General features: G+C 38.0%; 1 protein-coding gene across 2 annotated transcripts in view; it reads right to left on the bottom strand.

Annotated features, from left to right (window-relative positions):
• Window positions 1–47: 47 nt before the first annotated feature.
• The window catches only part of CD226 (CD226 molecule), a 39,459-nt gene continuing 23,996 nt past the window's right edge, over window positions 48–15,510 (bottom strand). The window contains exons 4-6 of one of the 2 annotated variants that reach the window (XM_087757557.1): window positions 13,344–13,455; window positions 12,423–12,479; window positions 48–9,721 (exon numbers count right to left, since the gene is read on the bottom strand). In XM_087757557.1, the coding sequence (XP_087613683.1) occupies window positions 9,559–9,721; window positions 12,423–12,479; window positions 13,344–13,455 (332 nt within the window). In that variant the 3' untranslated portion in view covers window positions 48–9,558. Of the gene's footprint in view, window positions 9,722–12,422; window positions 12,552–13,343; window positions 13,456–15,510 lie in introns of both variants that reach the window. The other variant, XR_015704731.1, reaches the window with a different exon arrangement.

Raw genomic sequence — 15,510 nt, forward strand, 5'->3', positions numbered from 1 at the left:
GGGGGGGGGGGGAACGAGGACAAGACGACGGGGGGATTGGCCACGTATAGAAATTTTACTAAATATTTTGCTTTCATTACATAATGCAACTATCCTCTCAACTCATATATTTATAAACATCTGTGAAGTCCCGTCTTGTAGCAATAGGCAGAAAACTGAACTCCAAGGACAAAGCTGGAGAACACAACCAACAAAAAGTAAACCTGACCTATTTGGGAACATATTTCTTGTAGAGAGTAAACACAACCACACTGGAAGTTGAAAGCAAGGATGCAACTTCACAGTGTACTGTAATACAGCCTAAGAAAACTGGGCACCTGAAGCACAAAGGTATTCAGCAGCCAGTTGATATTGCCATCAGTGCCACTCCAGAACAGCAGATGATATCACTCTAATATTTGTGTATTCGCATAGCTTCCAGAAATGTTCCTCAGAAAAGCTCCATGAGAACCAGGCAGGCACTGTGCCAACAGTTTGCCAGAAAATTCTGTTTTCACGGAATTGCTTTAATTCCTGGCATATGCCTGTCGATAATCTAAGTGATTGCCCACTGAGACTACTTTGTACAGCTCCTAGTGCTTCCGCCAGAAGGATAACTCTTTTGGCACACGTGGTAGAGCTGCCTGCCTAGAGACTACAAGGGCCTTTAAATAGGCCCAGGGACCTCATGGGTCCGTGCTCAAGTCTCGGCTTTCTTCATGTGCAAGGCACACGGCTAGTACATCTGCTCCTGACATAAGAGGAGCTCTCTGTTTTCAGCTAATGAGCTGTGAAGAGATGGAGGGCAAAAAAATGTCTTCAGTGGTAACCAGGTGCAACTGGTATGGATGGAACTTAGCATTAGTACATTATAAAATAGAAGAAATAATATAAAGGTATCACTTTCATTTTGATTCTGAGGATGTATTATGAATAGATAACTGTAACCATGATTTAAATTTTTAAAAAATGATCCTTGATAACAATATATTCACGCCTATGAACAAATAACACACAGCATTACTAAATATAGTTACTAATTTATCTTAACCATGAATATTATAGCTTGATGCGTGCTGGTACTTTTGATTTTGTAGTCACTTGGTGCAGAAAAGGAGAAATTGAAGGAGACTGGTAATAAATCATCAAATGGTGTTAACGTACTTGAGCAGCCCCATTTTTTAAACAGCTGCATTTTATTGTTGATAGTTTAAATCATCTGTGAGTATACTCCTTTAAAACAATTTTGCTTGTCTATATAAAGGAAAAAGAAAAAATATCTTGTAACATGGAGTTTGCTGTCTTACTGAGTAAATGTTTAGGCTTTCCTTTCTGTGGCAGGCTCTGATTCCAGCTCCTCACATGAATCAGGTCCATGCAAAATTCTGTTCTTGGGTTTTTTTTGTTGGTTTTGTTTTTTCCCCTAAAGCTAGCAAGTAAAGCTTGGAAATGTATTGACAAACCAAAGAAGCTTTTTAGACAGCAACAATAGCAGCTTTCTTTTGTTTTGACAAAAGTCTACCATGACGTTTTGGGAAAATACTTCATTTCACAACATGTGAATAGAAATCCTGTTGGGAAGCAGCAAATACATTTCTAATCAAGTCTTGTTCTAAGCTAACAAGACTTTGCTGGAGCAGGGGTTGAAATTGAATATCTGAGGTGAAAAGTCTTTTAAAGTACTCTCTATAGCAATAATTTAAGTACAACATACAGCCTTCAGGCACCCATTTATTTAGGGGTTGCTAAGTGCAGGCAGTCTGTGAAGACCCTTACCTGTTCATGGCAAAAAAGAGCATTAATCAGATGTCTGTATTGCATTTATCAGAAAAGGAATGAACTTCACACTTGTTCAGCTCTCCAGTCTAATAGGCAATACTATGAGGAGTAGTGATTTTTGAGATATTTGATCTCTAGGAACTGACAAAGACCATCAGGCTGTAGCCTGCAAACCTCTACTCAGACTTAGCTCACCAGACACATTTACTAGTTTTCATCTAGTAATGTAGAAACTGCAGAATGGTATTCCATGAGAAAATACAAATCTCTTGAATGGCTGTGCTTTTTAGCATGAAATACAGTATTATTTACAACTGTTTCTTCCTGAAAAGGAAGGAGGAAGGTGTTCCAATTAATCTCTTTTTTAGTGTTTAATATCAGTGTATTTTAGCATAACTTTAAAATCAAAGGGTATAAAGTTGGATATATTAATTCTGCAGGTATAAAGTCTTGCACTCCATAAAGGGTGCTATGTTTGTTCTTGATATTATAAATAAATGCTCTTCACTTTTGATTTTAGATAAAAAGGTGTGTTATATTGGAAATGAGTACAGACATATGGTGGAATGAAAGAAATGTCAAAGACTATTGACTAACCTGTTGTAACAAGAAGTTTGTCTCTCTGTCCAGGCCCTTATAAGACAGTAAAAGGTGATAGGTGAAGGTGCTGTGTATTCAGCAGTTATTTAAATGGCATTATGCTTAGAAACCTAAATATTAGAATATTTTGGTGAACTGGTTCTATTGAAGAAAATGGAAGTGTCACTTTGCAAAGATGCTTTTCGCATCTTTCGCATGCATATACAGCTTGATAGATTTTTATGGATATGGTTAAAACAGATATGACAGTAACTGAGGTTTAAGTATGATTAATTATAATTAAAGCATTTTAAAATGTCAATATTGTTATGAATATTGCAAGTTGTAATGGAGAAAACATTTTCTTTTTAACTGAATGCAAGCTCAGAATCTAATATGCTCTCTAAGATGAAGGAGTTAATCTTTTTAAATCTCACACTGAAAGCCCCAAAGAATGGATTTCATTGTTGTTTTTTTTTCCTTCAGTACAGAAATCCTCGTGAGGTTAAATAGATTTACCATGTTCCCTTACAATCCTGGGATTGTCAAGTGAATGGATGCATTTTACAGTAGATTTTTTCCTGTAACAATATTTGACATAAATGAAGTTAACCCTCATTTTTGATATAGGCTACATGTTGGTTTCAATCTTTTTTTAAATCATATGATAGCAAGACTGCAATGGGCATATAAAATAACACAGAATTAATCAGCTGTCTTGGCAATTCCATAACAGTAACAAAAATAAAGGTTTCAGTTAAAACATTGATTCTTATCACTGCTTCTATAGCTAAAACAGAATATATGATGTGAAATAAAGCTATCGTTGTTGATATTAATTGTTGCATTTCCTGGGTTTCTGTAGATGACAGGAGATATTTATTTTCCAGAACTGCTTTTTTCAAGTTGTACTGTATTGAGATGGTTACAAGGAAGAACAGACAGCGTAGAAAAAAAGTACTATGACTTCCTACCAAAATAAGGCACATGCTCACCTTTTATTTCTTTTTAATTCTTTGAAAAACATCGTTACAGAAAGACAGAGAAGTTTTTGAAACCTAAAAAAAGAAAATTAAAAATAGGGTAAGAAATCAACAAAAATTTTAAAAAGATTCTGTAATCTTTAAAAAGATTAGGAGAATTTAGCAGACATTTAAGCACATAGCAATGGGTCATGTTGAGTGCAAAATGGTTTCCTGGAGCATTCAACTTCTGAATTTATCAGGAGCTGGGAGCAATATTTTGTGTTTAATCCAGCTCACAGCTCTAAGTTACTGTATAACAATGGAGTCAGGAGTGCTGGGCTCATTTTCCCTAACCTGGTTGGAAGATCCAAGTACCCGTCTAGCTAACATGCATTATGCAATATAGATGCTTAAAAAATAGTACCTTGCACAATGCCCCACAATTTTTATCATACAACTTTGTGGAACTTACTGCAGCCTGATATTGCTAAAAATATGATTTAGCATGTTTCAAGGCTGATCACATTCTGGGTAATAAAAGCAACATCTGCATTTATCATGAGTAAAAATACATACATAGGTGCTCAGCCTTTATGCTTCTAATTACAAAATGATCTGACAGAGTTCTGTGGGAAAGTTCCTCCCATACTACCATTGTTGGGTAAATTATAGAAATTTAAAAGAAAATAATAAATGTCTGCTTCAGTTTTATTTCAGAGGAAAAAAATGGTATTAACAGAGAGTAATTTTAATACATATAAATATTCCTAACATACATTTCTCTCTTCAAATACACATATAGACATCAACACAAATGGAGAAAGGTATTGAAAAAAAGAAAAAAGGAAAGATACTGTGTATTTATTTGACTATATCTTAGTATGATAAGCTATTGATCACTTAAATCATGTTATAAAACTTACTGATTAATACTAGAAATGAATTATTTAGTGTGACAATCTAATTAAATAAACTTTTAAGAAAGGTGTTAAATATTCTTTAGAATCACTGAGACACTTTTTTTTCTAAAACTAAAAAATTGTCTTTTTAAGTAAGCATAAAGTTAGAAGAAATATGTCAGTCACTGCTAGTAATTCATATTAGTTATTTGATCTAATTATACCGGCTAGCAATGTGGACAGTGTGGAAGTAATAAACATCATATTCTTTTGAAACTTGCCTTAGATAACTTTTTGTGCATTTCCTTCGGTATTTCTAGCTTGAACATTATGTCCTAAGTTATATGTAGGGATATATAACTGCAAGACTGCAACACAGACAGTAAGGTAAATCTATAGCCTTGTAAATCAAGTCTAATGAGGGATAAGAAACTAGTCAGTGGCACAGTCCCATGGCATGGTGGCAGCCTGCTCCAGTAGTCTCTGAGCTCCCACAGGTGAGGCTCGCTCGATGATCCTGAGACTCTCTTATTTTAAAGGAATTGTTGGCAAACTTATCACGTGTTTGTCCCATGGTTATCTAGATGTGCATCCTCTTCTCATCACTCTTCATGTATTTCACTCTTAGAAAAGAACTAAAAAGAGTCATGAACAAAAGCAGAAACAAGGACACTCTCGCTGGAGTGGCCTACCAAGCTCTGCAGGCTCTTCTTAATCCTTAAAACACGAGTTGTTTCTGTACAGGAGCCCAGCTTCAGGGGGAAGGCTGGAAAGGGCAGGGGAGAGAGGGTGCATGTCTGATGCAGGCTGGGGGAGAACTGTGACAGAGTCTTCCGTTTCCTGGCTGATTTGGCAGGTAGGATGTTGGATGAACTGACTGTGGTAGCAGAAACAGCCAGCGTTTCACATGACATTGAAAAGTCTAGTCCAGCTTAATGTTTTGAAGAACACTGTGGGTGTCTAGCCTCAGGGTACAATCCTTCGCACTGGATGTCAAAGGGACAGTGGCCACCCTGAGTCCACACATACCCTAACACCACAGCCCAGTGAGGCATGGCAATGGAGGTGCGTCTTGTGCTCTAGCCCAAAACAGTTCTCCAGGAATGTATGAGTGTTGGAAACGTCTTTTGAGTTGCCTTACTTACACCTTAAATAATATAGTCTGAGAACTTGACATATAGTTTCTGGTCCTGGAGTCCACAGTCTAAAAGAACATTTTAGCACCTATCTTGTAGACAGATGGGACTGGTTTCGGCACCAGCCCTTAGTGTCAGACTTACAAAGCCATTTAGGGGATTAACTCCTATTGAGCATCTAGGCTTTAAAGGAAATAAGTCTTCTTTCACTTACACTGGGGAATACTCACAGAGGCATACAGTAGTTTCAGCTACTGTAAATAAATACCATTGATTTGAACTTTCACATAGCTCAGTAACATAGAATGTTTAGAGGAGCATGATGCAGATAAGACTTAAAAATAAATTTTTAAAAATCAGAGCCCTGGTTCCCAGATGTCTTTATGATTACAAAAAAATCACCACCACTCCTCCAAAAAAAACCCAAACCTAAAAATGAATCTGAGAGTGAGATCAGTCCTCTGAAATCTTTTCTTTTTCTGAAGTAAGGTTTCTTACTTGGATCTCTCAGGAGTAAGCTAGCATCCATCTGTCATCAAACTAACAAATGTTGGTAGCACCTATACTTCAACCATTCTGCCTGCTTTGTTGCCTTGGTCCTCTCCTCCTGTCCACTAGTCCTGGGATAAGACCTGGATAGGAGGTAGGTGGTTAAGTTGCACAGCACAGTTAGAACAAGCTATTTCTGAGTGTTCTTAAAATTTAGGTGCCTAACAGAAAAGTTGCCTGGGAATTTAGGGCAGGTGGAGGTTAGAAAGAGGCTTAAGTGCTGGACAGCCCTGCCTAATGTGGGAGTTTGGAGGAGTCCAGCTTCTTGTGTTCCTTGGTGGGTACAGCCCTTAAAGCAGGCTGAAATATTGTTTTACCCAAGATGCACAGCCAAGGGAGAGCAGAAGACAAGCAGAATGAGCAGTATCATGAATGTATTATAGAGTCAGAGAAGCTCTTTAAAGTCAAGGAACATATTTGAGGTGAATAAAGAAAGTAACAGGAGATAATATATGTTACTGTTCTAACTTTCACCTTCTTTCATAGACTGTGAGTTTAGTATTTGCCTTGTTGATCCAAGCTCTGGCAACTGCCTCTCCTACATTCAGAAGTCCCAGCAAAGACTGATTACAAATATTTTTTTCTCTGATTTCTTTTTTAAAAGAGATGCAAGTTTGCGCCCTTTAAAGACTTAGTAGTACTACTAATCATGGAATTTTCCTTTGAATATGGGACTTAAACACCTACCTTTTCACTCAGCATAAAAGATGAATTTTATTATTACGGAAAAGAAATCTGTTTTTACTTTTCTTAAAATCTCATAGATTCATTTTACAGTAACACAGAGGGTAGCTACACAGTGATTTGACTCAGTTTTTTTTAAGGAAAGCGTGCTTTATTATGTTTATTTCCTTTCAGCAAAGGTTTTAGGGCCTTAAAACAAAAAAAAAGACAGAATTATCTTACGGGTTAGATCATGTGCTGAGCTCATTGCTATCCATAGTTGTATTGTGTTCCTTGTTGTTTTTTTCCCTCCCTCTTAACTATTTGTGCAAGCGGTATAGCATGAAATAGCACAGTAATTGTTCAACATACAATTTCCAAATTACAGCTGATGAAGTTCACTCAAAAGGAACTAAAGGTTTCCAAAAGAAAAAGGCAAATCTATTGAAAATATTGAAAATAAACAGCAATAAACAATAGTTTGTACTATTTTACACTGGAAAGTTTATTTACATAATCCTAACTGTCACAGCAAACAGGCTCTTTCTGGGTCCCATCCTGCCAGATTCATAAAATATTTAAAGAGTTTTAATATTACATTTCAAATTACACTTTTGGAAGTTTCTCTTGTGTGTAGCTTACTAGTTTTTAAGCTAATGAGAATATTTATAAGTTTTGGGTTGTTTTTGATTTTCATTTGTATCAGTCTCATGTTCAGCTGCTGTTCACTGATATCACCATGGTGCAAAAACGAAGCTGTTGTTTTGGATTTGTTTTTTGAAAAAAATAATATATTGTTCTTATTATGCTATGTGTGATGTGATTTTCCCTGTGGACTATCCTGGTAGAAGTAATATGTCTATGGAATTTGAATTAAAATAGATTAAATACCTGCAAAGGTGTGCACTACGGATTTTTTTTTTTTTCTTCCTCGAATCTCAAAAATAAGCAATTATTTTGAAAAGACAAGCTAGAAGTACCAAGGGAGGCAAGAAATAAGGGCATTACCAGAAATAATTAAAACAATCTGGTATTCCAGGTACTTAACCTCAAACTCTCCCCCTTTTTTACCATCAGGAAAGTAGGGAGGTATTTTGACTGTCTCTACAAGCAGTGAAACAATACCAACTTCTCAGCTTATGGATATTTCTGTATTAGGGTTCCAACAGAGAACTTCAGTGTAATCAAATTCGTTACATTATCATTTTGGCATTTTAATATAAATGGGATCATCAAAGAAACAACCTGATGCTACAGGGTTTTATTTGTAATGCTGTGCACAACTTAGAATTATCTGCTATGACATTTGATAACTCAGGAAGTAAACCAACTTATTAATAGTACAGTTCTGTGTACCCTCATCAACTTCACATGCAAGCATTTATATATCCGAAAACCTTCAGTAAGTGAAAGAAAAAAACATGGCCCTTGCAATGTGTTTGTGTCCTTGTTCAGGAATACACAAAACCAAAATGAGATATTTTCTAATGGTATATGACATTGTAAACAATTTAAGTCTTCAGTGCTAGGTTGAAGAACTGTTTGGTTTAGGTTTTTAGATTTTTAGCTGAAGTGTAGGATAACCACACGACATTATTATTGCTCAAATAGTTCAGAGAAGCCTTGTGTCCACATTATTCTCAGAAGAACTTAGACTCCTATTTTCCTGTACACATGAAGAAAGCTTTCCACTGGAGAAGGCTATGGAAAATGTGCTTTTCACTGTCAGGCTGTTGATGCTCCTTCCTAGCCAGCCAAGCGGAACCAGTAACTGATCTGTAGGTGGAGTCATGATGCCACCCCCAACCCCTTTAAAAAAAAAAAACCAACAACATATTCAGCAACACTTTTACTAGCACTTCAAGAGAAAAGGGGAATCAAGCATAGGTGGGCCAGGCACACAGTTTGTAGTATGCAGGCGTATCAGCCGTCATGGTAACACCTTCATCTACTGGGATTTTGCCCTCAGTAATACAGCAGATTGTAAAAGGCCAAAAGATGTGTAGATCCTAATTCTCAGGTCTGCCTTCTAGTTCTGTTTGTTTAAGGATTTTTTTTGTCTGTTTGTTCAATTTCTGTGCGGTTTCTTCTGTAGGTTTCAGCAGAATATATACATATGCACTCATACAACTACATATGTATGTGTATAGTTTTGTAAATGTTCTCAATCATGCTTTTTTCTGCTTTGCATCATTGATTCATGTATCTTCCATGTTCTCATTTATTTTTTGTGCAACTAAACCTTATAATAAATTATTATTAAATATAACCTGACAGTGACGGTCTTCATGTTTTGTTTTCTCCGTGGCATGGGGGGAGAGGCGGGGGGGAAAGAGGGAGGGAGGATAGCACGGGCTACACTTATATTCTATCCCCAGATAGAAAGCGCTGAAATAACTGTGGTGAATGGCAAGAAGCCTGTAAAACCACACAGCTGTCAGATAGCAAGCTTCTGTTCATACTTTTAAATCTAGGTTCAAGGACCCCTGATATATTTGCTTTTTTCAGCTGAATAGTACTATTTGCCCAGCAGCAAAATAACACCTCCTGTGTGGAAAATCATGGATATTTATTATTCTATAGAGCTCTCAATTTGAGATGCAAAAATTATGGACGTAGACAACATTGAGCACATTTTCTTTCTCACCCTGTCACACAGGCTTCTCAGACAAATAGATTTTTCAGACCAAATTAACTTTATGTAAACATATGCAACTCCATTCTGCATATCAGAGCTGTTCTAAAATTCTTACTTAAGAGTACACCTACTGGGTAAAAATGTTTAAATTGCAGAGCTACAAATAATCTTTAATTCTACATATGAATCAAAGGATATGTTAATGCTGCAGGCTGCAATACAACACAGACACACCTGGTGTAACCTGGCCCAGGCTGGCTGTTCAGCCAACACAGACCAGGCAGTGCTCACCACAGCTAGTTTGACTTTCCACATCCCACCAGCACAAAGAAAATAAAGTCTAAGCTGCAACTATAAGGCCTACACTTTGGTTACTTCATTCTTAAGAAGGAATCTAAAGGTCTTTTCTTAGGTTTTTGTGAGACGTAAATTGCAGTTGACGTAAATCTCCTCTGTCTGCCTGAATGATGATTCTTCTCTTCTTTCTGTGTTCCATGTGCCATGAGAATTGAATCTTCCACACCTGTTAGCAGGCTAGAAGAACATTAAAAAAAAAAAAAAAAAAAAAAAAGAAAAAGTTGAAGGACTTTTCTCAAAACAGCTACAACTTTGAAAAAGGAGAAAAATGGCAGATTTTCCTCATATGCTGATTTATTATTGGGAAATATTCAACCATCAATCAAAATATTTTTTGTCTTCTTGCTTTCTACTAATACATTTCAGGTTCAAGTCATATGAAAAAAGAACTTGCACGTTGAATATGTTTCCCAGCTGTCCCACATCAGGTGCCTGGTAAAGCACCAGTGGAATAACTCCTTCCCATCACATGCACACTTCAAGTACTGAAATAGTCTCCTATGTCAATCTTAAAACATGAATTACTCTAAAGGTATCGACTATGCTAAGAATTACTCATGTCATTAAGACAACTTAATGACAACCGGGGAGGTCCCAGATGACTGGAAGGTAGCAAATGTGACACCCCTCTACAGGAAGGGTCGGAAGGAGGATCCGGGGAATTACAGGCTTATCAGCCTGACCTCGGTGCCAATGAAGGTCATGGAACAAATAATCTTGAGTGTCATTATGCAGCAAGCGCGGGACAACCGGGGGATCAGGCCCAGCCAGCATGGGTTTATGAAAGGGAGATCCTGTTTCAGTAACCTGGTCTCCTTCTATGACAAGGTGACCCGCTTAGTGGATGAGGGGAAGGCTGTGGATGTTGTCTACTTGGACTTTGGTTAGGCCTTTGACACTGTCTCCCACAGCATTCTCCTGGAGAAGCTGGCTGCTCACGGCTTGGATGGGTGCACTCTACACTGGGTTGAAAACTGGCTGGACATCCAAGCCCAGAGAGTGGTGGTTGACAGAGTCAAATCCAGTTGGTGGCCGGTCACGAGCGGTGTTCCCCAGGGCTCAGTGTTGGGGCCGGTCCTGTTCAATATCTTCATTGATGATCTGGATGAGGGGATTGAGTGCACCCTCAGTAAATTTGCAGATGACACCAAGTTGGGTGGAAGTGTTGATCTGCTGGAGGATAGGAAGGCCCTGCAGAGGGACCTGGACAGGCTGGATTGTTAGGCCGGGGCCAACTGGATGAGATTCAACAACGCTAAGTGCCAGGTCCTGCACTTGGGTCACAACAACCCCATGCAATGCTACAGGCTTGGGGAGGAGTGGCTGGAGAGCTGCCTGGTGGAAAAGGACCTGGGGGTGTTGGTTGACAGCTGCCTGAACATGAGCCAGCAGTGTGCTCAGGTGGCCAAGAGGGCCAATAGCATCCTGGCCTGTATCAAGAATAGTGTGGCCAGCAGGACCAGGGAGGTGATAGTGGCCCTGTACTCGGCATTGGTGAGGCTGCACCTTGAGTACTGTGTTCATTTTTGGGCCCCTCACTCCAAGAAGGACATCAAGGTGCTGGAGCGTGTCCAAAGGGCAATGAAGTTGGTGAAGGGTCTAGAGCACAAGTCTTATGAGGAGCGGCTGAGGAAGCTGGGGTTGTTTAGTCTGGAGAAGAGGAGGCTGAGGGGAGACCTTATTGCTCTCTACAACTACCTGAAAGGAGGTTGTAGTGAGGTGGGGGTTGGTCTCTTCTCCCTAGTAACAAGCGATAGGACGAGAGGAAACAGCCTCAAGCTGCGCCAGGGGAGGTTTAGGTTAGATATTAGGAAAAACTTCTTCACCGAGAGGGTGGTCAAGCATTGGAACAGGCTACCCAGGGAAGTGGTTGAGTCCCCATCCCTGGAGGTATTTAAAGAACGGATAGATGTGGTGCTCGAGGACATGGTATAGTGATGGACTTGGCAGTGCTAGGTTAACTGTTGGACTTGATGATCTTAAAGGTCTTTTCCAACCTTAATGATTCTATGATGCTATGATTCTATGATTAAGGTGATGGTGCCTTGGTTAACTGGCATGGGAGGAAAAATGGCTAGTCCGTATCCTATAGTCACCCTAGGAAGAGCTTCATTCTGGTATTAACAGTGACCCAAGAGTCAGAATGAGAGAAATGGAAATGGAAAGAGGTCAAAGGGTTTTGTAAGGACATATCTACAGTGGAACTCACTGTTGGATCATACAGAAGTGCCATCTGAGAAGAGACAGGTGGAAAGCTAGAGTCTCAGATACACTGTGAGAATGGGGTCATTTCCCTAAGCACCACATCACTTCATACCCCGACTTAGGGTATGAAGAGACAAGGCAGAAGCAGTGAAATTGGTTCCTATCTTTCCACTTCTAAACTTCAGGTCTTGCATAGGATTATTAAGGGGGCAGGAGGAAAGACTCAGAGCTCCAGAACATTGATTATTACAATACCGAAAGAAAAGAGAAGCACTGAAACAGCTGTCCCAATGAACTATAGTGAAGCTGAACTAGAAGAAATAGGTAAAGGGTTTCATGGGATACAATTTTTTGCCTCAGTTTTACAAGTAACGACTTCAGGAAAAAAGGTATTAACAATACACAAATAATATAAAAGCTAGCAAACTAAGAGAGATAATTTGTTAATAATATGGAACACAGTTGGGCCTCTAAATGTAGCTGTAAAATATTAAAGAATATTAATTATAAAAAAGTGAATGGCGATAATTATACTTTAAAATATTCCATTTTTCCTGACTGTATAGTTTAAGATTAGACTATAAGATTCAAGGGATATAAAGATCAAATACAGAAGAGAAAGATATTAAGAAATATGCAATACAAAATAGAAGTAAGCTCCAGCTGATCTTACCTCAGAGTAGAGTACAAAGCTTTTGATAAGGCCTCTATGATCCTCTTCCTCTTCTTTCTGGTGACACACATTCAGTCAGAAAAACAATGGAGGGAACTGCATCTTGCATCATATTATAGTCCAAAATATCTAATTCCAGCATACAAGAGAGAAAGCTGGTATTGCTTAATTTCCCATTGAAACCAATAAGTACAATAAAAATCCAAGCAGTCTTTGCTCTGACTTGCAAATTGTAACATGCGTGAGATTAGCAGTGTTTCATAAAGGCCCAGACACAGATAAAAAGGCCTTTTGATTCAGGGGCAAATACAAAAACATATTGCCAGCAAGTTCCAGCAGCTTCATATATTGTGGTAGGGGAAGAAATATTTTTTCTGCTCACTATTTCTTTTAATTGGAAGCAAAGCTTCTGGATCGGGCTACTAGCATATATTTGTCAAGGAATACAGCAAACTTAGATAATGGTTTAAACTATTAAGCTGGATCCAGCTGTGAGCAAATTTGGAACATAAAATCAAAAGACAAAACATGCTAGAAGATGTGGAAAACCTCAAGATGTTACCTGTCCTTCTCCACGCACAAGATAGGAACAGTTTATGCCTAGGCTTATGTTACTCCTGACAAATCACTCTTGACATGAAGTTTCAGCTAATACCACTGTAAGCATTTACCTGACCAAAGAACTTGAGTAAGCCATTTGGGTTTTTAATATGGAAAAAAGAGAACAAAAATTTGAAAACTTCACTTTTTTCATTGGCTATAGAACTGATTAGTTTTTTCAAATTTAAAATTTTGGCAAGAAAATTAAATTTTCATGTCTACCTTTTTTTTAACTGGTCCTGAGGGAGATAGTAGGATGAACTGTTAACACCTTCATACTTACCTGCCTCAGTATAGCAAGAAAATTGGTTTGTTACTCACTTTTTGTGATAAGCAGTGGTGATGCAGAAGATCAGTGGGAAAAATAACAGTAAGACAGCAGCAGAAATTCCTCCAGCTATGTAGATGATAAACCATTTGAGATCCCAAGTTGCTAAAATACAATTATAATAAATATGATTAGTAATTTGTATAAACCAGCATGAACTTTTTATGACAAACTAAGCTGAAAATCAACAAGTATGTAGAGACATTATTCCATGACACCTCATGCGCAATATTCAGACCTCACAACCATTTCCTCATTTCTAAAATGCCTTTGTTATGCTGAACTAGCTCTTACAAAAGTTGTGTTGGGGATGACCAAAGATGAGTGAACACAGCACAGTGGTATGAAAAAAACAGTGATGCCTTGTATAAACTGTTCCTATCTCCTTCCCTCCCCTGGTGAGAAAGCAGTCCAACAGCATACATAAGTGACTTGATATATGAATAATAAAAGCACTCAGACTACTTAAGTGAATGTTTTTGGCATTGTAAAGGTTGTCCCATAAGAGATACCTAACAATCATGTAATACTTCCATGAGCAACAAGACATTTTTCAGAGTACCAGGAAGATCATCTCAGTGCCCAAGAGGTTTTCTATTCAGTACTGCACGGTTGTATCAGTTATTTTCTGCTCTAATTCAAAAGGAAATCTGTTCACTTTTTAACAGCATTTCCACAAAAATTTCTCCCATTGTGATTGCTTTTTTTTTATAACCCAGTACTGTACATGTTTAGATGATGGATGTCAGGAAACCTACCTTATTTCTTCTAGCCTAAACAAAAATTATTTATTTGAGAATTACAACCAAGGCAGGAAAAGTAACATTTATAGTAGCTCTGCTTAAAATGTGTAGACTTCTTCACTATGGAGTCACATCCTCAAAAGAAGCTAAGGAGCAACATATAATGACTAAAGGGTAGAGACAAGCAAGATGATGGCTTGAAGGAATGAGTCTATATATTCTTATGGTACTCAAGACTGTGGAAGGTGATGTAATATTAGTCTCATTTTTTAGGTTAAAAAAGGTGGAGAAAAAAGAAGTTACATACTCACACAGGAAGTCCACAAGTCATACAGGAAGTCCACAACACAAAACCTTAGTTGAGTCAACGTGCATTTAAAACATTTGTGAATTTTTCTTATCACAATTCTGAACTTGGTTAGTGGTAGCATTAAAAAAAAAAATGTGTTAAACCACAGAACTTCAAGTCAAATTTTTGCAGTCCATCACAGTGCCCTGCTTCTTGCTTCTCTGTTGCATCTCTGCACTAGCACTTGAGACTAATAGCACAAAAAGCAAGCAAACACAAACTATGTAATAAACACTTTGGTACACAGGGTATAGGCGGCTAGCAGCGTCAGCTGCCAGGACACAGTATAAGCTATCAGGACACATCTTAGCCAAATGATCTTGCCAACTTCTTGGCCACAAACTTGTTTCTTGTCTTTCACATACAGACTAGCAATTCATTGGTGAACAGGGACTAAAAAAACTGTCCTTAGGTTAGTCCCTCTTTAATGTTCTCACTGCACAGAGGAAGATAGTACCTGAAGATGAAACCACAGGTGCCCCAAAGAGCTTTCACTCTGGGTAGACAAGAAAGTTACATGCTCAGTTCATAAACAAAGGAAAACAATCAGTATCACTAACGATACTGAGCCATCACCAGATGGCTTTTCTCTCCTGGATCAAAAAGGTTCACAGCTTCTTATCTGGCTATCGTGAATATCAGTTGAAACTTACTCAGGTACACTTCTTTAGTATTAATATGCTCATTGGAAAGGATAACAAAAAATACTGATCACAGAAGAGTCTTATCCTTGAATTCCAATGTTATTTTACTGGAAAGAAAAAAGAAAGAAAATTCTCTCAGAAGTTTGTGCTGCTGAAGGTATGTGACACAATAGAGAAGGCTGCCTGATAACAAAGGTTGATGTCTTTTGTATTATAATTGCATATGAAGTCACTCTATTTCCAGCACACTTTCAACTGCTGTGTTGAAAATGACAAGATGGTGCATATAGCTATGTCCAACTTCAGGAAAAATTATAATGTCTTTTTTTTCCAAGTGTTTACTTACCCACCACAGAAAATCATTATCTGTGCCAGTGAGTACTTACAGAAATAGGGAGAAAATATCCTGTAAGCAACAAAGAAA

The sequence above is a fragment of the Nipponia nippon genome, unplaced genomic scaffold, assembly GCF_047370975.1.
Source record: "Nipponia nippon isolate SJK-2023a ecotype South Korea unplaced genomic scaffold, ASM4737097v1 scaffold_1, whole genome shotgun sequence".
Classification (NCBI taxonomy): domain Eukaryota; kingdom Metazoa; phylum Chordata; class Aves; order Pelecaniformes; family Threskiornithidae; genus Nipponia; species Nipponia nippon.